Source organism: Cherax quadricarinatus, chromosome 82, assembly GCF_038502225.1.
Source record: "Cherax quadricarinatus isolate ZL_2023a chromosome 82, ASM3850222v1, whole genome shotgun sequence".
NCBI classification, from domain to species: domain Eukaryota; kingdom Metazoa; phylum Arthropoda; class Malacostraca; order Decapoda; family Parastacidae; genus Cherax; species Cherax quadricarinatus.
Genome location: NC_091373.1, coordinates 11,949,571 through 11,977,186, shown reverse-complemented (window position 1 = coordinate 11,977,186; position 27,616 = coordinate 11,949,571). Strand labels below are relative to the sequence as shown.

The 27,616-nt window shown below is 40.8% G+C and overlaps 1 protein-coding gene across 1 annotated transcript in view; it reads right to left on the bottom strand.

Annotated features, from left to right (window-relative positions):
* Nucleotides 1-27,616, bottom strand: part of LOC128702833 (mucin-2-like) — a 657,321-nt gene that overhangs the window by 20,130 nt on the left and 609,575 nt on the right. The window contains exon 4 of the mRNA XM_053797257.2: nucleotides 9,000-9,124. Coding sequence (XP_053653232.2) covers nucleotides 9,000-9,124 — 125 coding nt within the window. The remainder of the gene's footprint in view (nucleotides 1-8,999; nucleotides 9,125-27,616) is intronic.

Below are 27,616 nucleotides of genomic sequence, written 5' to 3'. Positions count from 1 at the left end.
TATATATATATATATATATATATATATATATATATATATATATATATATATATATATACATTTCAAAGCCTCCGTAATTTTTGTTGTGATAATGACATAGCAGTTCTGGCCTAAACTCTCGTTAACTTGGGTTCTGCAGGTCGAGTTTTTCTATAGAATTTATAATTTGGCATCTCACTAACCTCAAAGATTTCTGTGTATAATATTGGTGTCACTGGTCTGTATTTTAGTATTTATTTGTCTAGGAATCTACTGTTTCCAATGTACAGATTTATGTCTGCACGTTTTAAGACCTCTGGGATTTAAGCTCTTCCTTCAGAGTGCGCAGAGTGCTCACAATAGTGGTAGTTTGCGCTTCTTTATAAGGAGTGCCACGACTGAAACAATAAAAAAAAAACTTGGATCATTAGTTAATGGTCCAAGTCGGACCGAAAAGTCGTTGTAAGTTTCACTATGGTACTGTGTGGGTTATCTGTATAGTATATTTTCTATTTCCTTCTCTAATTCTAAGAGGTTTGTGCTTATGTCAGATACGTGGTGTGTCGGGTGGGCAGAGGTGGTGAAAAAAAAAACAGTCTTGATCCTCCACTCTCCTGCTGTTTAGTGAATTATTGAACACTGATTCATACCAGGTAAGTAGACTGGTCTGACCAGATTTTGTTCATTTCTTTTTCGTCGTCGGTGTATGAACATCCTGTTATTAGTAGGCCGATTTTAGTTTTTTATATTCATGCATACGTATATAAATTTATTTTTGTTATGACTCACGAAATCATAATAACACGTTTGCAAACCAGAGGATGGGTGGGGCTTGAACCCATGGCATGAAGTTTTAGTACTCGCCATGGTTCAATCCCCGTCCGTTTCGTGGTTTAATTTTATCATTTTTCGAGCGGCTTTATGTCCCTAGTTTGCTTCTTCCGTTCTATGGCAGTAATCATTCGTTTTAGGGCATCTTCCTGTTGATGCGCCAGATTCTCAATTTTTAAGCAGTTTTGAAACCCCGTTTTCTTCTGAACATTCTTCTTTGTCCTCTTTATCTGGTGAAAATACCAGCCGACACTCTTAATTAGGGACATCATGGAATTCTTGTAAAAACAGTCAAATGGATGGATGGTGAAGCAGCCTTGAACAGATGAAATATGACATAGCTACATGAGCAGCACACAGTGGCTGCCAGTTTTCTGCTCGTGCGGCAGACTATTTTACCGTCATTTACCTTATATTTATAGATTTTCCATTGTAACCTAACTTAGACTAGCCCAACCCAACCTAACCTAACTTGGAAATGGCCTGCCAATCCTACGTGAAAGTGCGACTTAGCTATGGGGAGGCTGGGTTGTATTTTTAACGATCTCCCCAGTTCAAGGTCGCTGCTCGTGGCCACAATCATGAGCATGTACAAGACATACCTGGTACCGGGTGAGGACATGTGACGCGTATGTGGCAACATCTCCTGGATTCGTATGGTTATAATCATAACCATAGTTTTAAAAGGGGTGGAGGGGTAAGCCAGTGGAAGGCCTCGGTTAGATGACCAACAGCTATGGGTCATCATGTGACTAAGAGTCGTGTCAGGAAACACTTGTCCTGTTTCCTGACAAACCTTACCTAAGGTTACCTAGCCTTCATCCTCCTCCTGCTTCACCTTACACTAAAGGTCATTTTAACTGTAACTGCTATTTCAGTATCCCGCACCACACACACTAGATGATGAAGAATAAAACGCACAATACATGACTTTAACAATACACAAATAACCCGCATATAGGAGAAAGAAACGTATGACGACGTTTCGGTCTGATCAGGACCATTAACTAGTCACACACTGGTGATAAGTTGGTGTCTTAATTCTGGCAACTATTGAGGTAATGCTGGACTGTGTTCAAACCTGCTGCAATAAATGGCTTGCAATACTGCTTTCATTTTGCTTTTTTTTTTAATTACCTCCTTTGGCTTTTCTTTTGTATTAGCCTCACTATCTTAATGACCAGACCTCCCACACCTGGGAGGTCTGGTCATTAAGATAGTGAGCAACACAAATTTCTGGTCATTAAGATAGTGAGCAACACAAATTTCTGGTCATTAAGATAGTGAGCAACACAAATTTCTGGTCATTAAGATAGTGAGCAACACAAATTTCTGGTCATTAAGATAGTGAGCAACACAAATTTCTGGTCATTAAGATAGTGAGCAACACAAATTTCTGATCATTAAGATAGTGAGCAACACAAATTTCTGGTCATTAAGATAGTGAGCAGCACAAATTTCTGGTCATTAAGATAGTGAGCAACACAAATTTCTGGTCATTAAGATAGTGAGCAGCACAAATTTCTGGTCATTAAGATAGTGAGCAACACAAATTTCTGGTCATTAAGATAGTGAGCAACACAAATTTCTGGTCATTAAGATAGTGAGCAACACAAATTTCTGATCATTAAGATAGTGAGCAACACAAATTTCTGGTCATTAAGATAGTGAGCAGCACAAATTTCTGGTCATTAAGATAGTGAGCAACACAAATTTCTGGTCATTAAGATAGTGAGCAACACAAATTTCCCTGATAGTGGACGAGTACAAGATGTATCAGAAACAGACGTAAATTGAAAGGTAAATGTCTGGTACACAAATGCTGATGGCATTCAAAAACAAGAGATGGTGGTGAGAATAGCACAACCAATATCAGGGATAGTAGGTAGAGTGAAAATGAAGCTCACATTAACGATAATGTGATATTCTCTGAGGGATATACAATAAGGAGAAAGAGAGAGGGAAGGGAGGTTGCACTAGTGATGAAAGATATGTGTAGTTTATAAGAGTATAAGCTAACACGCGGAGAGGACAGGGAGACTGCAAGTAGACTTGAAGAAGCTGCAACCAAGATCACGGAGGCGGCTGCTTTATGTCAATCCTGAGGAGTTATGAAAACAACGAAGAAGGAATGCAACCAGGAAGGAGAGACGCTGCTGACAGTATACAGTGAGGAAGATCAAAGAGAAAGCATTTCTTCACTAAATAACCCAAACGAATTTAACACTTCCTTTGGATGATAATAATAATAAAAATAATAATAATAATAATAATAATAATAATAATAATAATAATAATAATAATAATAATATAATAATAATAATAATAATAATAATAATAATAATAATAAAGTCGTGCAAGTCAACAGAAGTACATATAAACCTCATTGCTCGTTGGGTAATTAATTTCAGCAGCACGTCCCCTGCTCTCACACCCTTTCCCCAAGCCTTCACACATTCCTCCTTTCGCCAATCCCTCCCAGCAGGGCTGTATGGCCCTTTCGGGTTTAGCGTTTAAACTATTATCATTATTAAGACTCGTATGCAAGCCTAGTTAACTTACGAACTACTTTCAGGATCCCGAAGGAAGATTTATTTAGAAGTGCAAACACAACATATGTTAGGGTAATCTAAGAACCTGCAGCGCCAACATGGAACCCACACCTAATCAATAGCATATAAGAAAACTAGAGACGATCCAAAGGTTCACAACGAGAGTGGTGACGCAAGTGATGAAGCGGGGAGGTGGAGGGAAGGGTGGACTATGAGAGAATTAAGGAACCCACACTAGAAGACAAGAGGACCAGAGATGAAGGTAGTGCTGGTCACCACATGGAGAAGACCCGGGCCAGGTCCCGTCCTGGCAAACCTACCTGAACCTGGTAATGTTAGAGAATACTCGTGACGTAGAAAATATTCAGGTGATAAGAGTGGATAGGGAGAGTGTATCTGAGATGGGGGGAGAGGAAGCAACGTCACTTAGATGTCAGTGAAAGACGCAGATAAGCAATGGGGACTTGAGAATGCTGCAAAATATCAAGCTTTATCATTTCATTTGGGGGAAGAGCAAGTAAAATACACTGGATAAAGTGATGGTGCCAGTTGCTACACAGCTTCAAGAAGAGATATGACCGGTGATCTACCGACCAGAAATCAGTGAACCCGATTGATAAGACTTAAGAAATGAGGCCATGGACCATAATTTGACCCCTACAAGCACAAGTAAATGAATAACTAGGTGACGTGTGCGTCTGGTCCTGAGTCTGGGAACACGGTTATAATAAATATGAAAAATACTCAAAGAGTTCTCTGGAGGAAATTAAACTCTGGCAGGAGAAATCTTAAAGGTCTTAAAAATGGCAGAAACCGTCCCTCTACATAAAGGAAAAAGTAGAGCAATGTAAAAAAAAAAAACCATCTCTGAAGGGATGCTGAGACACTAAGTTTTTTCATTTTACTGAGAAATATTAGTTAGAGAAGATAACATGGCTTTACAGCGGGAAGATAATGCCCATCAGAGTTATTATGTTATGACAACATTACTGAGGCTTTGTAGGTAAAACAAAACACTGCTGTCACCTACACAAACTTTACTAATATATTTACCAAATGCAACCAAGAAGAAACAGCTCATAAAATGAATTCAACTTGTAGAAAACGAATGTTTTTGAACACACACACACACACACACACACACACACACACACACACACACACACACACACACACACACACACACACACACACACACACACACAGACACACGCACACGCACACGCACACGCACACGCACACACACACACCAGTGCCTTAGGTGAGTACTAGTTCAAACTAACCTGTATGGGGAAAATGACAGAGTATAGTATATTTTTGTCAGGGAGAAGTGTCTTCAAAGCAATGGTAGATATATCATCAGGTTTCTCCTGGCCTTGTGATATGTTGAAGCTAGGGCGTCATGCAATCATAACTGACTGAAGGATTTTGTATTTATACTACACTGGAGTTTTATGTACACTGGAGAAACCTCCAAGCTGATATTACTGTTATAGCTCCTAACATTCTGGTAATTGTTGAACTGTGTTATATACACCTGACAGATCTCTTGTGCACGGTAACATAACCGGGTCCATACATTCACATCTTCCTTGCCGGAGTTCATAGGCTCGAGCATAAGTTTTGACAGATCTCTTGTGTGATCTGACTAGTGATTCAATTTCTACCTCTGTAATATGTATGATTAGTTGCAGTCCTTGCTGAGAGTTTCATCATACACACTGCATCCATTAACGTGGGTCATACCTGTGACTGGTTTCGAGAGTTTATTTATTCCAGCAGCCTGGCCATGGGCCAACCTTGTCTGGTGCTTGCCTGGTCAACCAGGCTGTTTATGTTAGCCGCACGCTGGCCCACAAATACTTCAGAGACTGGTTGATCCGGCATTGGCGGAGATACCACTTGAGTTTCCTCTTCAAGACTTGTATAGTACTTGTTCTGGTAATATATCTGATATCTTTTGGTAGAATATTGAATATTCTAGGACCAGTGATGTTGATACAGTGTTCTCTTTTTGTATTCACGGTGACCTTGCCCTCCACTGAGTTTATTTTACATTTCCTCCCATATCTCTCGCTCCAGTGCCTTATGGTATTATGTACGTTTGGGAACAGGCTCTCAAATATCTTCCACATATATATATTCAAGTATTTCTCTCTCTCTTCTGCTCCAGAGAATTCTTATTCAGAACTTCCAGGAGTTCCCAATAGTTTAGAAACTTTATTGTTTCATCCCAGGCTATAAATGATCTCTGTATCTGTTTCAGTTCTGATGTCTCTCCCATCCTCAATGAAGCCGTCAACACTGGACAATACTCTAAGCGAGAGAGCACAAGTGATTTGAATAGTGTCACCACTAGCATTATTACTCTTGTTTGGAAAGTTCTCATTATCCAGCCTTTACACTAATCTAGCTTTCACAACATTTGCCATATTGTGTTCTCTAAACGACAGGTCAGATGACGTTATTACACCCTGGTCCATAACTTTTTTTTCTTCTATTACAAAGTCACCCTGTATTTTGTATATCGTATCCCTTTTTGAGTTGTTAATTTTTTCCATATCTAAGCAACTGGAATTTATCACAACTGAACAACATGTCATTTTCTACTGCCCACTGCAAGACTGCTTGTATCTTCTTGCATTTTTTCTTGTATTGTGTAAGTGATCGTGAGGTGTATTACTGGCGTGAGTTGGGATATTGTTTTTTTATACATACACATTTTTCCACGTGTGTGAATGCATTCACAGGTACACACACACACACACACACACACACACACACACACACACACACACACACACACACACACACACACACACACACACACACACAGTTGTAATAATATTGGTAGAATTACCGACAATGTTAGGTAAAAGGACACATGTGCAACTAATGTGACATTTTATTGTGGCAACGTTTCGCTCTCCAGGAGCTTTGTCAAGCCGTTACCTTGATCAAGCTCCTGGAGAACGAAACGTTGCCACAGTAAAATGTCGCATTAGTTGCACATGTGTCGTTTTACCTAACACACATATTTGTGTGCACACACACCTAGGCACACACGACGCACACACAATGTGCATGAGACAACAATACCAAGGACAGCCTCAGTAAGTTGCTCATGGAGACTCGGCAGAAAAAAAATCTCTGCCAGCAAGCAAGCAAGCAAGCAAGCAAGCAAGCAGAGCCACTCCCTCTCTCACTGACGACCTCGACCAACTCCAGATTTTAATCTGTATGCGGAATTACCTATTTGTACTCAGAGGAAGAGAACTTAAAGTCGTGGTCTCCTATCTTATATAATTTATCCTGGAATTTTTTAAACTTGACAAAAAGTTCGAGCCTGGTCCATGGCTGGGCTCCAAGAAATAGAAAGACTCATCAAAGGTATATTCATTCTCTCTCTTATCACATCCATTAATCGCTATTTGATTAAATATTTTCCTACATTCATTCTGCTCTGCTTAAAATAAGAAATTGAAAATACAATAATGTTAGTACAATGGGGAAAAGTTTAAAATTTATAATTTTAAATTCAATTTTAAGTTTTTTCTTATTCTCTGTTTGTTATTGTATATTCAGCTGCTTATGGTGGTTGCTGCATTGTTATGCCATCTTCCGGGTATTGTTTTTACATGGTTCAACTGTGCAGGCCAAGAGCTGTTATCCTAACTCAACTCATTTCAAAGCCCAGTCCTATCTGAGGTATATTACCTCCTCCCCAGGATGCCACCCACAACAGTCTACTAACACCCAGCTGTCTATTTACTGTTAGGTGAACAGGAGCAGCAGGTGTACGGAAACATGCCCAATGTTTCCATCCGTGCCGGGGATCGAACCACGGACATTCAGTGTGAACTTCACTAAATGTCTTAAGATTTCTAGTCTCTGTTACTGCTATAAATTACATCATATATATATATATATATATATATATATATATATATATATATATATATATATATATATATATATATATATATATATATATATATATATATATATATATTGCAAAACAACCACTGTGAAAAAAATAGTAAAATTCGAAGCACTTTCGTGACTTTTCACATTATCAAGGTACTATGAACTATGTTTGCACATGCATGTGTAGTGTGACCTAAGTGTAAGTAGAAGTAGCAAGACGTATCTAAAATCTTACGTTTTTATGAGAAAAAAAAGGACACCAGCAATCCTTCCATCACGTAAAACAATTACAGATTTTCGTTTTACACTCACTTGGCAGGACGGTAGTACCTCTCTGCGTGGTTGCTGTTTGTTACATTTCCTCATCATGATCCTTCATCCTTTGCGGACGCCTTTTATCTTCTTCCGCCATATTTGGAGCCACTGGAAGACCTCTTGTTTCTTCTTCGAGAGTTTTTCTAACTTGAGAATTAGTCACTGTTGATATTCCAATTTCCAGCCATCCACCAATTCCTTTCTTATTATGTGTCTGTCTTCCCTCACTAAGACAGGTCGTGATGGATCACCTCACAACACTGTGCCAACTCCTCATGACCTGCTCACCCAAATAACATTTCCTGTAGTCTGATAATAACAAATTTCAAACCGTCCCAGTAAAAAAACAACGCCAGCTACACTGCAGACAGTCTTGCTCACACTGCTGAATGAACAACTGTAAAGAAAATTTACCCAACAGAGACCATTCAAATGTTTTTTGATCCGAACTCCTGCCACACTGATTATGCTCTTCCCCTACTTTCTACTACTACTACTACTATCACTACTATTATTACTACTATCACTACTATTATTACTACTATCACTACTACTATTACTACTACTACTACTACTGCTACTACTTCCACTACCAGCATTATCTTTACAACTACTTCTCCACTTCTGTCTTCCTCTCTTTGTCCCGTCCCTATCTCCCTTCCCTATATATAGTGGTTCCCTCACTCTTGTGTGTTAGTGTGACTCGTAAACGGGACAAGTCTGACCGAAATGTCATCATAAGCTTCTCTCTCCTATGTGCGGGATATTTGTGTATTGTTCCAGTCACGGTATTGTGACTATTTGCTCTGTATGGTCTCAGGCCTCGAAGCAAATAAGAGGCACCCGAAAGGCGAGAAAAACGCACAGAAGAGCATAAAAGAAGTAATGGAAGGATAAGGAACCTTGTAAATGTTCACAAAAGCAAAGGGAGATATAACCCTGAGGTATAACACTGGAACCTTGACCAATCAATGTGGATGACAACACAGAGGCTCCTGGGAGAGTCAGGACCAGACTGTGATTACCCAGTCGTGTAGCTCTTGTCAAAACACGTAAATAGTGAGTGTGCGCCCCTGACCCGACACGCCCACTGATTCACTCACTGATGAACCGTCAATAACTAGAGAACCTTGCAAGCACTCAGGATCTGTCTCCCCTTACAAGTTCCTGCATGAAACACACGAAGAAAGCAACTTTAACAACACCTGCAACACTAATCACTTAAGCAACACCCGTAACACTAAACACTTAAGCAACACCCGCAATACTAACAACTACACAACTTAAGAGAAACCTGCAATACTAATAACTACACAACTTAAGCAACACCTGCAACACTAACAAACCTAGAAACAACATTCATGAACCTCAGGTGTAGGTAAAAAATGTAATTACCAGTAGATGAGTAGAGGTAGAACTCACAGTGTTGGTGGGGTGAGCGTAGATGGTAGAGAGGTGAAGTAGATGAACCACCACCACCAGCAGCGACCCCCTCTCTACGCTCCATGATAACACCATTTCTGTAACAATATCACAAGGTTACTGCCTGATACCACACGATTATTATTATCATCATTATTACTATTATTATTCATGTATATATATATATATATATATATATATATATATATATATATATATATATATATATATATATATATATATATATATGTCGTGCCGAATAGGCAGAACTTGCGATCTTGGCTTAAATAGCAACGCTCATCTTGCCATATAGGACAAGTGAAAATTTGTGTATGCAATAATTTCGCCAAAATCATTCTGAACCTAACGAAAAAAATATATTTCACTGTGCTTGTTTAGTATTAAACTACTGTAAACAAATCTAAAATATATTTAGTTAGGTTAGGCTAAAATAAATTGTTCTTGTTATAATAAGGTTAGGTAAGTTTTCTAAGATTCTTTTGGTGCAAAATTAAATTTTTTTACGTTATCACTAATGAAAAAAATATATCTTTAAACGTATAAGAGAAAATTTTAGAAAGGACTTAATTTTAAATGAGTTCTTGCTAATTGACCAGTTTTACATATTCGGCACGACATATATATATATATATATATATATATATATATATATATATATATATATATATATATATATATATATATATATATATATATATATAGTGTGTGTGTGTGTGTGTGTGTGTGTGTGTGTGTGTGTGTGTGTGTGTGTGTGTGTGTGTGTGTGTGTGTGTGTGTGTGTGTGTGTGTGTGTGTAGTATCGGCAACTTTTACGGTATCAGTGAAAAACGGCCGATACTAGCCAGTACTTTTAAAATGTTAATATTGCACGAGTGCTTAAAAATAAAAATAAATGACACTATATCACGACTGTGAGAGTTACACACACACACACACACACACACACACACACACACACACACACACACACACACACACACACACACAGAGGAGCTCGGACTCGACCCCCGCAACCTCAACTAGGTGAGTACACACACACACAAGCGATGTAGTGGAGGCAGGATCCATACATAGCTTTAAGCAGAGGTATGATAAAGCTCACGGTTCAGGGAGAGTGACCTAGTAGCGATCAGTGAAGAGGCGGGGCCAGGAGCTCGGACTCGACCCCCGCAACCTCAACTAGGTGAGTAGGTGAGTACTGCTGCAGCATATGGGCGCCTGGCAAACCTAAGAATAGCGTTCCGATACATCAGTAAGGAATCGTTCAAGACGCTGTACACTGTGTACGTCAGGCCCATACTGGAGTACGCAGCACCTGTTTGGAACCCACACCTGGTCAAGCACGCCAAGAAATTAGAGAAAGTGCAAAGATTTGCAACAAGACTAGTCCCAGAGCTAAGGGGACTGTCCTACGAAGAAACGTTAAGGGAAATCGGCCTGACGACACTGGAGGACAGGAGGGTTAGGGAAGACATGGTAACGACGTATAAAATACTGCGAGGAATTGACAAGGTGAACAAAGACAGGATGTTCTATAGATGGGACACAGAAACAAGGGGTCACAATTGCAAGATGAAGACTCAGATGAGTCAAAGGGATGTTAGGAAGTATTTCTTCAGTCATAGAGTTGTCAGGAAGTGGAATAGTCTGGAAAGTGACGTAGTGAAGGCAGGAACCATACATAGTTTTAAGACAAGGTTTGATAAAGCACATGGAACAGGGAGAGAGGACCTAGTAGCGATCAGTGAAGACATGGGGCCAGGAGCTATGACTCGACCCCTGCAACCACAAATAGGTGAGGTGAATACACCAGCATGGTTAACGTGATGGCAGATCCTGTCTCGCATTGCTGCGTGAATTCTAGGATAAGATAACGAAAACCAGGCAGGAAAGAGGGATGGGTCGACTGTGTATTTTTGGATTGCAAGAAGAAATTCGATTATAGTAACTCACATGAGACTGGTACAAAATCTAGAGGAGCAGGCAGGATTTACAGGGAAAACATTATAATGGGTCAAGGAATACTAAGAAAGATTCGATTTTGCCACCGTAGTGGCTAGTTTATTGCGAGCACCATATCCATCCTGTGGACGATATCGCAAGAGCACGTGGATACACAAAAGGCCTAGGAATTAGGCCCCAAAAGGGTTTACATGAGTACATTTGGATTCATATCTATAGTTCACTTATTAAACGAAGGAAACAACGAGTTACTGTCATGGTGAAGGTATCGGAATGGACGTGGACGAGTGTAAAGAGTGGGAATTCCACTTGGTCCAGTGCTGTTTCTTGTGTAAGTGACATGAAAGTAAGTGAATTCACCGAAAAAAACATTAATATTCAGTGCATTCCCTAGAAAGCAGTCAGTGCATTCATTGAAAAAACATTAACCAGTCAGTGCATTCACTGAAGAAACAACAGTCAGTGCATTCACTGAAGAAAAAACAGTCAGTGCATTCACTAAAGAAACAACAGTCAGTGCATTCAATGAAGAAACAAGTCAGTGCATTCACTGAAGAAAACATTAACAGTCAGTGCATTCAATGAAGAAACAACAGTCAGTGCATTCAATGAAGAAACAACAGTCAGTGCATTCACTGAAGAAAACATTAACAGTCAGTGCATTCACTGAAGAAACAACAGTCAGTGCATTCACTGAAGAAAAAACAGTCAGTGCATTCACTGAAGAAAAAACAGTCAGTGCATTCACTAAAACAACAGTCAGTGCATTCAATGAAGAAACAAGTCAGTGCATTCACTGAAGAAAACATTAACAGTCAGTGCATTCAATGAAGAAACAACAGTCAGTGCATTCATTGAAGAAAAGAATTAAGTCAGTGCTTTCACTTAAAAAAAAATATTAACAAGTCAGTGCATTCAGTGCAGAACCATTGTTTAAACCAATGTCAGCCACACGAGATGGGAGGCTACGTACCATACAAATTGTCCGACACGGACAAGGACAAAGCGTCAGTACCAGGCATAACACACTACCCATAAAACTATATAATAAAGACATATTGAACACACAGCACATTTACTGGATGTTTTGCCCGTTGGATGCTTTATAAAGCCCCCAGTGGGCGAAACAATGTTCAGAGGGGCCGAGCTCTCTACCTGATATTAAATTTAAAATATTCCAAAATGATCAATTACTGATAAAGGAGAAAACTGGCACAAAAAATTTGACAATGAGAGAGACGTGAGAAAGGAAAGTGGGGATGGCTGGAGATGAGTAAGGATGAGTCAGGCAATAAGTTATGAATACGGATGAGTTAGATAATGTGGGCGAGTCAAGATACTCATCAAGAATGAATAGGGAAGAGTCATTCAATGTGAGAGATAAGTAGGGAGGTGTTCCCATCTTTAATCAAGGGCCAAATACCAGATGTGGTTTTTCTCGTGAATTTTGCATATGGGTTTCTTTCAGTTTCATTTACGCATTTTGGTTTCTCTCTCTCTCTCTCTCTCTCTCTCTCTCTCTCTCTCTCTCTCTCTCTCTCTCTCTCTCTCTCTCTCTATCTATCTATCTATCTATCTATCTGACTGTGCGCGATATATTTCTTTTTAGCCCAATGTTTTCCATTCATCTAAGCAGCACTTTTATTTTTTTATTCTTAAAAAAAAGTCTGGAGCCAGAGAAGTGTGATTCTTCGTCTTTTGCCTATGGAGGGAGCGTCTTTTCCTTTCTAATTTGGATCTTTCCTTATTCCTTGACGGTACGTGTGTGGAGTACACTTCCAGCGCCACTGAGCTTCTCCATATAATACTTTAAATTCGTGTTTTACTCATGCTATCTATTATAACATATTGTAGAATGATGTATATATGTATTTATGTATGTATACCTCTGAAGGTAGAATGACAATAAATCTTTATCTTTCACTGTAGAATGTAGTTTGAACTAGATATGAAGAGGTCTGGAAGGCGTCATCACTACAGTTTGTCGAGCATCCAAATGAGGCTAATTTCTACACTACACACTGAACCTATGCATATTAAACACGCGACGAGCATACCACTAGACACATTCATTGGTGTAGCCTCTGTCTGCGGGATTGATGAAGTGATGCTTATGCTCGAGAAACTGTTTGAAGCGAAGAGGAGGAGAACGAAGAGAAAGAGAAAAATGAGGAAAAGGTGGAAGAAGAGAAAGAGGGGGAGAAAAGAATGGAGGACATATATAACTGAGTAAGGAGGTTGTTGTGATTAAAAGGCGGCAGTTTTATACACTTGAACAGCACAATTTTCATTTTCCAGTAAAAATGCTTTTTATTTATGGTTCTCGGGTTAAGGGCATAAAGAAGGAAGAATCGTCCGCAAAACCTATAAATTCACCATACTGTGAGTTATGTTTATCTACTTGCCTACACCTGTTCCTCTGTCAACTGAAAAAAAGTACATTATTTGTTCTCTTGTTACTGCTGGCGTTACGTTCGGTAACACTTGCGTCGCCGTTGTTGGTGACCTGTAACGAAGAGTCTGGAACTGACTTAATAACGAAGAGTCTGGAACTGACTTAATTCTACAGGTCTGCTAGGATATGAGCCACTGTATTCACTATTTTTTTACTCATAAATACATCATGTGCCCCAAAATTTACAATTTAGCATTGTATTTACTTAGTGAGGTCAACTACATATGAGTACATATGAAAAACAGATAACAGGAGACCTCACGGTCCACACCGAGGATAGAACTGGTGGTTTTAATTATAATCTTAATTTTTAAAGGGGTGGACCGGTAAGCCAGCCGGGAGCCTCTGTCAGATGACCAAAAGCTCCAGCTTATTATTAAGACCCGCGTCAGGAAACACTTGTCCTGTTTCCTGACAAACCTTACCTAACCTAATCTACCGGGGCTAACTTCTGAAAAGGCAAAGCTATATTCTAACTAGCGGTGATTCTGAACAGGTAGTTGGGATCAGAATAGTATACAGCTGGAGGCTCCAGCAACCAGTGCGTTTTTATATACAGAAAAGGAGGAAATCAGTGGTTTAACCTGTTGACTGGCAGCACAAGAGGAAGCCTTGACACTAGACTTGGTAGACTTGACAATAACCATGGTAGTCTTGACAGTAACCACTGTAGCCTTGACAATAACCTTGGTAGCCTTGACGGTAACCTTGGCAGCCTTGACAATAACCTCGGTAACTTTGACGGTAACCTTCCTAGCCTTGATAATAACGACAGTAACCTTCATAATAACGCTGGAAGCTTTAATAATAACGTCGGTAGCCTTGATAACGCGTGTAGCTTTGATAATAACTTTGGCAGCTTTGATAATATGTGTTGGCAACCTTAATAATAATGTTAGTAGCCTTGATAATAACGTTAGTAGCCTTGATAATAACGGTGGTAGTCTTGATAATAACGGTGGTAGCCTTGATAATAACGGTGGTAGCCACAGACTTGCTATCTGAACAGCGGCACCAATTCCATCATGGTCTGAGTGTCGACTGACAATATTTGGAGGACAAGAGTGACCTCTAACATCAATAAAACAAGATTAGCTTGCTTGAGAGCAGAAGAGGAGAGGAAGAGGTAGAGGAGGAGTAGGAGAAGGAGGAGGAACAAGAAGAAGAGAAAAAGTTCTGTTTTCTCTAATACCGTAAAAGGGATACCAAGAACTGTGGAAAATGTTCTTTTGTGGTCTTATTAACGAACTTTTTAACATGGAGCTCTAAGTGAGTATGAGGGAAGACTGGATGTGAGGTGCTGGTGAGTGTACAAGGTGCTGGTGAGTGTACAAAGTGCTGGTGAGTGTACAAGGTGCTGGTGAGTGTACAAGGTGCTGGTGAGTGTACAAGGTGCTGGTGAGTGTACAAGGTGCTGGTGAGTGTACAAGGTGCTGGTGAGTGTTCATGGTGCTGGTGAGTGTACATGGTGCTGGTGAGTGTACAAGGTGCTGGTGAGTGTACAAGGTGCTGGTGAGTGTACATGGTGCTGGTGAGTGTACAAGGTGCTGGTGAGTGTACATGGTGCTGGTGAGTGTACAAGGTGCTGGTGAGTGTACATGGTGCTGGTGAGTGTACAAGGTGCTGGTGAGTGTACAAAGTGCTGGTGAGTGTACAAGGTGCTGGTGAGTGTACAAGGTGCTGGTGAGTGTACAAGGTGCTGGTGAGTGTACATGGTGCTGGTGAGTGTACATGGTGCTGGTGAGTGTACAAGGTGCTGGTGAGTGTACATGGTGCTGGTGAGTGTACAAGGTGCCGGTGAGTGTACAAAGTGCTGGTGAGTGTACAAGGTGCTGGTGAGTGTACATGGTGCTGGTGAGTGTACATGGTGCTGGTGAGTGTACAAGGTGCTGGTGAGTGTACAAAGTGCTGGTGAGTGTACAAGGTGCTGGTGAGTGTACAAGGTGCTGGTGAGTGTACAAGGTGCTGGTGAGTGTACAAGGTGCTGGTGAGTGTACATGGTGCTGGTGAGTGTACAAGGTGCTGGTGAGTGTACATGGTGCTGGTGAGTGTACAAGGTGCCGGTGAGTGTACAAAGTGCTGGTGAGTGTACAAGGTGCTGGTGAGTGTACAAGGTGCTGGTGAGTGTACATGGTGCTGGTGAGTGTACATGGTGCTGGTGAGTGTACAAAGTGCTGGTGAGTGTACAAGGTGCTGGTGAGTGTACAAGGTGCCGAGAACCCTGGAAACTAGCCAAGACTCACAATAATCAGAAAGCTCTGCTGACACTTGGTTTAACTAGAGTGGAGAAGGGATTCTACCATTACCCTGAGCATCTCAATAAGTCTTCCTGCCTAAACATTGTTGCAAACGAACACAGCTGGAAAATCTTACCGACCTGGTCCGACCTGGACTAGTCAAGTCACAACGGTATTGTGATTCTTTATTCTTACTTCAGCTACATTTATCAAACTGCTAAATAATTGGGAATGAACTCCGAATCATCGTTTGTGTGTGTGTGTGTGTGTGTGTGTGTGTGTGTGTGTGTGTGTGTGTGTGTGTGTGTAATCTTTACCGTACTGGCCTGGACAACTCTTCCATTCAGTACCTGATATCTTTGACCAAGCTGCCTATTATCTCTGTCACGGTAGATGCATGAACCACTTCCATTGATATAAACCTTTCTAATAGATACCGACAAATTGGTTTAGAAAGACAAGTGAGCAAACACTAGGACATATTAGAAAACGTTTCGGTCTTGGGACCTTGACCGATACGTTTTCTAATAAATATGTCTTAGTGTTTGCTCACGTGTCTTTCTAAAATACTTCCTCAGTAAGAGGTAGAGGCGGTAAACAAAAATTGCGAAGCACCTGACTGATGATCTTCAGATGTGAGGTGTTATCTCTCATACTGCACCGTGAGTGAGATACATGTGTAATTGTTGGGAATCTTTACTGATGAAACGTTTCGCCTACATAGTAGGCTTCTTCAGAGGTAGCAGGTGTTGTAGTGAAATGAAGATGACGTAATTAGTCCACCAGCCTTGGAGAACACTGTATTTGAGGCGGTCAGTCCCTCAGCCTGGAGAAGAGTTCAGGTGAACTATTCTCTAGGCTGAGGGTGCATACCAAGGCAAGAATTACAGCCTAGTAGAAGGGCACAATATCCTCTAAAAGAAATGAGCGCGCCATTAAGCCCGTCACATAGACGACCATAATTACTAAATTACAGAGCAATTAACACAAAATTCCTGCTAACACAGCAGGAGCGCCAAGCAAGCAGTGACTGACACCTCAAAACTTGTTTAAGTACGTATGCTTGACCAGATCTGAAGCTTGCCAAGTGGAAATTATGTCGTAACGATTGTTTACAACTAATAACGAGATGGTTGGGACACTTGACTTGTGACGTGAGGTATAAGCAATTATTTACTTATTGCTCCACATGATTTTTACACAAAGTCAACCTAATTGATCGGAAACTTGAAACTAGAAATCAGTCGTCACTATTTTAAGAAATAGTGTTGTATTAACTACTCACCACGACAATGCAACAGCTCCAGAATTTTCTCAGATTAACGGACAAGTTAAAGGAGCACTAAGCTCCTCGCATTTTTTGAATATTCTAACAATATATCACTGAAGCCTCAAGATATACTTGATAAATTTTTCTACCTGCAGCTCCTAGCTTTAGTAACATATATCATTAAGTTTCCTGACCACGGAACGGGTGAGGTTTCAACCCATGGCGAGTCTTATAACTCCAGGCCGGTGCGTAAGCAAAAGGACGAAAGTGCAACTAATTTAATATTTTATTGTGGCAAGGTTTCGCCCTCAGGAGCTTAGTCAAGCCGTTACAAAGCTTCTGGAGAGCGAAACGTTGCCACAATAAAATGTCACATTAGTTGCACTTGTGTCCTTTTACTTATCATATTGTTATAAGTAATTCTACCAACATTATTACAATTCGTGAGCCAGCTGGGCCAGCTGGCTACAGTAATAGTCATCCAACTAGATATATTTATACACCACAAGAAGGTTAGCATAGGCACCACTGTGACCACAAATGAAAGTATTTTACAGATGAATCTCCCGCCAGCGTGACCGTGACGAACTCTAGCTCTAGTCCCACTCAAAGCCGCCATTATAACTCACAAAATCGTAATAACACGATTGGGTTCTGCAATTGCGTTATTACGATTTCGTGAGTCATTAATTTTCCTTATTCCTCTATAGTACCTGTGGATGAAGTCTATCTTCCTCAATGAAAAATGATGTGAAACATTTAGATTATTGCTCATTTCCTCATTATCAGTCACTGAACCTTACTAAATTCTAGTGGCCCAGTTTTCTGAACTTTCATTTGATGCAATCTGAAAATAAATTAATTTAACATCCCTTGCTACACTAATGTCATATATATACTTTTTTAAAGTTCTCATTTAATTAATATGTCTTTGTACTGACCAGACAACTAAACTTTGTTTTTCCTGGTAGTTTCTAGCCTTTTCATTTGGACTTGCCTTGTCAGGAGGTCGGTGTGGGGGACTCACACCCCCGCACCTGCCTTGTCAGGACCCTCACCCACACACTCATCTTGTCAGCAGGTGGGGATCTTAATTTTTCCCCCCATGACATAATAAGATCAATTTCATTTTGGATATTTTTTGTATTAAAGCCGATCAGGTTACGCTGAAAATATATACAAGTTTTTGAAATATGTAAAAACAGAATTTTATAGTGATGTGCCGCTCAACATAGTGTAACAAAAAAGTGATGCTTGAATATTGTAATAGCTAAGAATAGAGTTGATAAGAACATAAGACAGGCCCAATTCACGCCCATTCATCTACTCGTCCCACCTATTTTTAAAGCTACCCAAGGTCACAACTCTAATATATCAAACGAATGTTTTCCTATACCTTCATAAAAAAATCAACTTCAACCCACTGCTGCGAGTCCCGTCTTGATTAGATATTTCTAGCACGTTATTTATATCCTCTTTATTTATTCCTTTATTCCTGTCTTCCATTTGCACACTTCATTTACATTTCCCCCAATTCTACGCCATTCCAGAGAGTGCAGACCAGTGTTATCTTGGTAGTCCTATACATGGAACACCTAGAAACTTGACGCTTCACCAACATTACCTCCAGTAAGATCACATGGGTTCTATACGTGGATGACATCCTCATTATCACCCCCAAAGAGATTACGATCCATAACCTGCAGAGAAGGATCAATGAAGCTGAACCACCAATTCTATTCACACTTGAAGAGGAGACCAAATAACAAATTACCATTCCTTGATGCCCTCATTCACAGAGTAGATAACGCTTTAAGATTCAAAGTCTTTAGAAATCCTACAAACAAAGCCGATTATAATCACCAATTCCAGTGAAGATACTAAAACTAAACCAGGCATCAAGGACCCCAGCGGAAATAAGTCGTTTTGTCGGACTTTGTTCAGTTATCCTAGGTGTTTACACATATGTTAAATTACGAATATGTGATAACACAACATGCAAAACAGCCACTGTGATAAAATAGAGGTGATATCTCAGCGTTTTAAGTCTTCTGAGGTTCAATTTTTACAGGTCCTTGATATAATATAAGAAATCACGACAGCGCTTGGAATTTCACTTTTTTTGTCACGGTGGTTGTTTTGCATGCTAAATTATGTATGATAATTGTACCTATGTGTACCTGTCCCTAAATAAACTTACTAATCGTTGGCTTTTTCTTGCGAGTTCACTGTATCTGAAGCCTCGTGGTTCTAGAGGAGGAATGCATCCACATACAACAAACTTCAGCCAGCTACACCTTCTTTACTTAGTCATCAAAGACTGAAAGTGAGCACGCCATGTCATCAACTCTCACCACACTAACATCACTTTAAACAGAGTTATCATCCTTCCTTCCAGCCAAGTTACCCTGAACGTCTCCAAAGTACTCGCACACGGTAACGCCAGATGGTCATATCATCCAGCACAACCATCAAAGACCTCACCAAGAACAAGGGAACTCTAGGAGCAGCCACCTTCACCTAGTAAGTTCTGGGAACTCTGGGTGACTGTATATAACCAGTCATGCAAACTAGCTGAGAGCTTCTCACAGTGTATATATTGCATATGTCTGGGCAATATATGTCTACATGGGATCCAATCTCATTGAATCCCATTCCAAGGGCTCTGTATGACCCGCTAAGGGTTCAGTGCTCAAAAGGGAGTATATAAAAAAAGATCTAAGAAGAAATTTTGCATTATTCTGTGAAAAAGGTGTGACAAGGTACACATCAAGAAGCCACAAAACCCTAGGGACTCGACAACACGAGCATAACTCCATATATAGATGCGACATGCATAGCAAGTATGTGCAACACCTGAACACTACCAGTCACTTGGTGGAATGGAACAAAGCTTGCTTAGTGACTAAAATATCAGACACCAACAAACAGAAATGACTAGAAATTGCATTAATCTCCAATTCACACACAGAACAACGGCAATTGCATAATCCCTGAAATATTAATACAGTTCCTCCCTAAAATAATAGGCCCCGCTGTAGCCTGACAACAAATCATCATTTCTTCTGCTACTACTACTACTTATACTGCTACTAATAGATGAAGACACAAAACAACATAAGTCTTTTTATAACAACATGCAGCTTCAATAAGGAAACTTTATCAGGTAATAGAGAAAGCATATGAATTACTACTGATATATGTTGTCTTGTCCAGGGAAGTGATGACCTGGGTTATGTGACTCGTGCTACTGAATACTTAAGTTTGAGTACATGAACCATGATACCTGCACAATCCAGGGCAACATGGGTTCAGGGCAGGTCGCTCCTGCCTCTCACAACTACTGGATCACTATGACATGGCCTTGGATGCACTGGAAGAAAATCAGAATGCAGATGTAATATACACAGACTTTGCAAAAGCATTTGACAAATGCGATCATGGCGTAATAGCCCATAAAATACGTGCTAAAGGAATAACTGGGAAAGTGGGGAGATGGATCTTCAACTTCCTAACAAATCGAACTCAAAGAGTAGTGGTCAACAGAGTTAAATCGGAGGCTGCCATAGTGAAGAGCTCTGTTCCACAAGGCACAGTACTCGCCCCCATCTTATTCCTTATCCTCATATCAGACATAAACAGAGATATACACCACAGCACCGTATCATCCTTTGCGGATGATACTAGGATCTGCATGAGGCTGTCATCTGCTGAGGACGCGGTTAACCTCCAAGAAGATATAAACAAAGTTTTCCAGTGGGCAACGGTAAACAATATGATGTTCAATGAGGACAAATTCCAACTACTCCGTTATGGAAAACTGGAGGAGATAATAACTAGAACAGAGTATACTACTGACTCCGGCCATACAATAGAGCGGAAAAATAATGTAAGGGACCTGGGAGTAGTAATGTCTGAGGATCTCACTTTCAAGGATCACAACAGTGTCACGATCGCACGTGCAAAGAAAATGATAGGATGGATAATGAGAACTTTCAAAACGAGAGATGCCAAGCCCATGATGATCCTTTTCAAATCACTTGTTCTCTCTAGGCTAGAATACTGCTGTACATTAACATCTCCATACAAAGCAGGTGAAATCGCAGATCTAGAGAGTGTACAGAGATCCTTTACTGCACGTATAAGTTCTGTAAAGCACCTTAACTACTGGGAACGCTTGAAAGCACTTGACTTGTACTCGTTGGAACGCAGGAGGGAGAGATATATCATAATCTACACTTGGAAAATCTTGGAAGGAATGGTCCCAAATCTGCACACAGAAATCACTTCCTACGAAAGTAAAAGACTGGGCAGGCGATGCAAAATGCCGCCAATAAAAAGTAGGGGCGCCATTGGTACACTAAGAGAAAACACCATAAGTGTCCGGGGCCCAAAACTGTTCAACAGCCTCCCATCAAGCATTAGGGGAATTGCCAATAAACCCCTGGCTGCCTTCAAGAGAGAGCTGGACAGATACCTAAAGTCAGTGCCGGATCAGCCGGGCTGTGGCTCGTACGTCGGACTGCGTGCGGCCAGCAGTAACAGCCTAGTTGATCAGGCCCTGATCCATCGGGAGGCCTGGTCGTGGACCGGGCCGCGGGGGCGTTGATCCCCGGAATAACCTCCAGGTAACCTCCAGGTAACCTGAAGGATGTTTTCGGGGTCAACGTTCCCCACGGCCTGGTCCCAGACCAGATCTCCTGGTGGACCAAGGACTGATCATCTAGGTTGTTACTGTTGGCAGTACGCTGTCCAATGTACGAACAACAGCCCAGCAGATTAGGAACTGATTTGAAGAGCTTGTCACGTTCTCTCTTGTGATGAATGGTTTGAAAAACCGACAAGTTGAAGATTGAGACACTTATGCAGCATATGGGAATCTTTATTCAGGAAACGTTTCGCCACACAGTGGCTTCATCAGTCCAATACAAAGAGGAAGGCGTAAGGAGAGGAGGAGAATGAGGTAATCAGTCCCTCAACCTGGAGTCGATGTGTTCAGTCCATCCATCCATTCTACAAGATTGATGGACTGAACACATCGACTCCAGGTTGAGGGACTGATTACCTCATTCTCCTCCTCTCCTTACGCCTTCCTCTTTGTATTGGACTGATGAAGCCACTATGTGGCGAAACGTTTCCTGAATAAAGATTCCCATATGCTGCATAAGTGTCTCAATCTTCAACGTTCTCTCTTGAAGCCAGCCAGAGGTCTGTTGGTAATCCCTTAATCACGTAAGAAGAACGTTCATAAATCAGGGATCTCTGACATCCATCGAATTCTCTCTTAGTTTATCAAAGTGTCCTACTTTTTACCAGTGGTACTTGGCACCGTCTGCCAAGTCTCTTGTTTTCATACGGAGTGATTTCGGAGTGCAGGTTTGGAACCAGTCCCTCGGGATTTTCCAGGTGTAAATAATGATATTCCTTGCCTACGTTCCAAGGAGTACAGTTCAAGGGACTTCAAAGTGTTCCCAGTGGTTCAGAGTGAGAGTTCTCTACGTTTTCCAACTCAGCAATCTCGCCTGCGTTCAAAGAGGCGGTTACTATACAGCAATAGTCCACCCTGGAGAGAACTGGTTTTAGTTTAGAAAGACAGTTAAACATACACTAGGACATATTAGAAAACGTTCCGGTCCTGGGACCATGATCACTTCTAACATGCAGAGATTGAAAGACAGTATATATAGGCGGAGAGTAAGGTGTAAGTGACGCATGGTGACCTGAAGAATAACATATTGAGATGAGGACGGGTAGACGATGAGGAGTCACAGGATTTCATTGTCTACCCGTCATCTCAATGTGTCATTCTTCAGGTCACCATGCGTCACTCACACCTTACTCTCTGTCTATATATACTGTCTTTCAACAACATAAGAAAGAAGGAACTCTACAGCAGGCCTACTGGCTCAAGCGAGGCAGGTCCAAGTCTCCTACCGGCTTAAGCCAATGCCCCAACCTAGTCAGGTCAGGTCACATTCACTTAAGGAACGAACACGGCAAATGACGTAGTAGCACAAGCTAATCAGGTCCAACTCACACCCATCCACACCCACCCATGTATTCTTCTAACCTACTTTTAGAACTACACAACGTTTTATCCTCTATAACTGTACTTGGGAATTTGTTCCACTCATCCACAACTCAATTACCAAACCAGTGCTTTCCTATATCCTTCCTGAATTTGAATTTTTCCAACTTAAAACCATTGCCACTAGTCCTGTCTAGGCTAGATATTTTCAGCACGTTATTTACATCCCCTTTATTTGTTCCTGTCTTCCATTTATACACCTTAATCATATCCCCCTATTTCTACGCCTTTCTGGAGAGTGCAGATTCAGGGCCCTCACTCTATCCTCATAGGGAAGATTTCTGATACATGGAATCAACTTTGTCATCCTTCTTTGTATGTTTCCCAGAGCAATTATATCCATTCTGTAATATGGTGACCAAAACTGTGCAGCATAATTTAAATGAGGCCTAACCAAGGATGTATAGAGTTGAAGAGCCACCTGAGGACTCGTATTATTTATGCTTCTTGATATGAAGCCAAGGATTCTGTTAGCTTTATTGGGAACACTAATGCACTGTTGTCTTGGTTTCAGATTACTGCTAACCAGAACTCCTAAATCTTTTTCGCAATCTGTGATATTAAGATCTACATTATTTAGTTTATATGTAGCATGGTTATTTTCCTGTCCAACATTTAGAACTTTGCATTTGTCTATATTAAACTGCATCTGCCACTTCTCCGACCACTGCATCAGTCTGTTCAAAACTTCCTGGAGCGCTCTAATGTTCTTGCCAGATTGAATTCGACGGCCTATTTTGGTGTCATCGGCAAACTTGCTTATGTTGCTCTTTATGCTCTCATCTATGTTGTTTATGTAGATTGTAAACAACAGGGTGGCCAACACTGACCCCTGTGGAACACAGCTCATGACTCTTTCTCACTCTGATTTCTCTCCATTTATGCAAACTCTCTGCTGCCTATTTGTCAACCATGCCTCTATCCAGGAAAAAGTTTCTCCTCCTATTCCATGTGCCTTAATTTTCCTCAATAGTCTCTGATGTAGGACCCTGTCAAAAGGCTTACTGAAGTCCATATACACAATATCATATTCATTACCAAGATCTTCCTCCTCAAATACCTTAGTGAAAAAAAAAATAATAAATTCGTAGGGCAGGAATGCCACTTCGGAAATCCATGCTGAGATTCGTTTATTAATTTATGCCTCGGCAATTAATGATTCCATAAATTTTCCCACGATGGAGGTTAGGCTTATTGGTCTTTAATTCGAAGCTAAGGACCTGTCACCTGCTTTGAAAATAAGTATCACATTTGCAATTTTCCACTTATCTGGCACCATGTCAGTCTGTAGTGATATGTTAAAAAAATTAGCCAGAGGTTTGCTAAGTTCCTCTTTACATTCCTTTGGAACCCTTGCATACAGTTCATCAGAGCTTTGGGATTTGTTAGGTTTTAATTTATCTATTTGACTAAGGACCATGTCACGTGTGACCCTAATCGTGCATAGTTTATTATCGTCCTGTTCTACATACTTTATTATTTCTTGAATATCGATTGTATCTTCCTGTGTAAAAACTGTGAGGAAGTATGTGTTAAAAATTCTACACATTTCTTTATCACTGTCCGTCAGCTGACCCGAGTAACTTTTAAGTGGGCCTATCTTGTCCCTTATCTTACTTCTGTATACTTGAACGAATCCTTTTGGGTTACTCTTCGATTCTCTTGCAACTTTAACCTTATAAACTCTTTTTGCTTTTTTTATTCCCCTTTTTATTTCTCTCTTCAACTGAATATATTGATTTCTTAATTGCACCTCTCCTCTTTTGATTTGCCTATATATGCCTCTCTTTTGACAAATGAGATGTTTTAATCTATTGTTCATCCATTTAGGATCATTTTTGCTTGATCTGATTTCCTTATTCGGAAAATAAGTTGTCTAAGCAGCTAGAACTATGCCCTGGAAAACGTCATATCGGCAATCATCACCACCTACCTGACCCACAGTCAGGTCATTCCAGTTCAGCCCACCCAAGTAGCTTTTCAGTCTTATGAAATCAGCCAAGTGGAAGTCAGGGACAGAGACTTCATTGCCATTATTAAGGGAATTCCATGATATATTAAAACAGTGATTTGTGACCGCTTTCCCCAAGCTCATCATTAACCTCAAGATTATTAATTAGTGTTTCCCTGCTGGCAAGAACCAAGTCAAGCAGGCTATTTCCTCTAATTGGCTCTGTCACAAACTGTTTTAAAAAACAATCCTTAATCGTATCAAGAAAGTAACTTGACTCTAAATTTCCTGTCAAATTGATCCAGTCAACCTGTCTATAGTTGAAATCTCCCGTTGTCACAACATTTTCGTATATAGATGCCTTTACGAATTTCATCCCAAAGAAGTTTACCGCACTCCCTATCAAGATTTGGGGCCCTGTAAATCACACCCAAAATTAATTTTTTCACGGCCCAAGAGAAGATGTAACCAAACAGATTCAGTGGCTGATGCTTCTAATTTTATATGTTTTCTAACTCAACAATTTAAATTGTCTCTGACATACATCACTACTCCACCACCCTTCCTGTTGACCCTGTCAGTGTGGAATAATCTATAGCCTTGTTTGTGACATTCAGAAGGCATCTCTCTATCTTTCAGATTGAGCCAGGTCTCTGTTATAGCAATGATATCTATGTTTCCTGCACTTGCAATTAATCTTAGCTCATCTATCTTATTTCTTACACTCCTGCTATTAGTATAATAGACCCTAAGGGAGCTAGTCCCTTGCTGCCCTCTGTTGTCTCCCTTTGTTTGCTGACCTGTTCTATTGTCTTTATTTATAACTTCATGATGTATGTCTTTTATACATTTACTGTTTTCAACCCTAGTGTTGCATCCTGACTGTTTCCCACACACACCCATACCTCTATTTTCTATCAGTTTAAAATCCTAGGCATTTCAGCAATGGCCCTCTCGACTGAGTTTGCAAGAGCTACCACCCCTGCCCCAAAAAGATGTACCCCATCCCTTGCATACATATCATGTTTGCCATAAAAGTTGTCCCAGTTGTCAATGAATGGGATTGCAAGTTCCTTGCAGTATCTGTCCAGCCAGCAATTTACACCAATTGCCCTAGACAACCATTCATTGCCCACTCCCCTCCTAGGCAAGATGCTACATATGATTGGGACCCCTCCCTTAGACTTAGTTAAGCCTATAGGTGACCTGTACTTATCTAGCAGCTCTTCTCTCCTACCCTTCCCAATATCATTTCCACCAGCACTGAGACAGATAATAGACTTGTTTACATTACCTGACATGATATTATCCAACCTGTTGACTATGTCACTAACACCAGCTTCTGGGAAGCACACTCTATCTCTCACCTTCTTATTCCTATTACAGAAAGCACGGTCCATATATCTTACCTGTGAGTCACCAACCACAAGTATGAGCTTACCTCTATTTGCAGGGGAAGTAGTACCTGTACCTTCACTGGCCACTGAAGTACACTCATCCTAAAGAACAGAGAAGCGATTTCCTACCTTTAAATCTTCTCTCTTAACTTTCCTTATTTCGATGCTCTTCCCATTACTGGGAACCATTTGCCACTTGTAGCAGGTGTTGGACTGCACCTCACTGCTGGTAGCCGTTGCTACCTCCCCACCTACAGCTTCCTCGCAGCGAGAGACAGACTGCACCTCGCTGCTGGTAGCCTCATTCCCCTCCACCATTCCAGCCACCTCACACTCGCTCCCAACCCCATTGAGGTGAACCTTCAGCCTCCTAATTTCCTCCTGGAGAAGCAAGACTTCCTCCTTCAACTCTCCAACCTCAATTTTTAAAACACTGCAAAAGCAAGCCATGCTTTGTAACCGTCCACACTAATAAACCAGTAGGCATGCTGCAGTGATCCTCCTTTCTTATGTTATGTAATCCCCAAAGCAGCTCAGGGCCTGTGACCTCACGTGACTACTCTCTGGGTTCCACAGTATTAAGAAATATCAATCTGCCCACTTTTCCAGTTTTTCCTTGTGTACACATATTATGAGCTATCACACCATAGTCGCACTTGTTGAAAGCTTTTGCAAAATCATTCTACGTTACATCAGCGCTTAGCTTGTCTTCCGGTGCATTTTGAGTCCTGGCTACCACAGTCTGCTGTTTTACTTCTACTTTCATCTCACACACACACACACACACACACACACACACACACACACAATCTGCCTGAGCCACATAAGTGTGGGGAGAGCCAAATTTTGTAAGTGATCTAGAAAGTAAAACGTGGTAGCCCAGTCAGATAAAGCTCACGGAGAAGGGAGAGAGAGGACCTAGTAGCAATCAGTGAAGAGGCGGGGCCAGGAGCTATGACTCGACCCCTGCAACCACAAATACGTGAGCAAATAGGTGAGTACACACGCTTCACTCAGTACAATCTTATTGTAATGCTGTACAAATTAAAAGCATTCGTTGGAGTGCGCTGTTGTCATGGTTGGATAGTCATGGTATGTGGAAGGCAGTGCCAGGTAGCGTCGCTGAAGGGAGTACTTTGGAGAGATTTCAAAATAGGTATGACAGGTAATCGAGTAGATGTGGTTAGGTGTGAGAAGGACCTGCCTAGT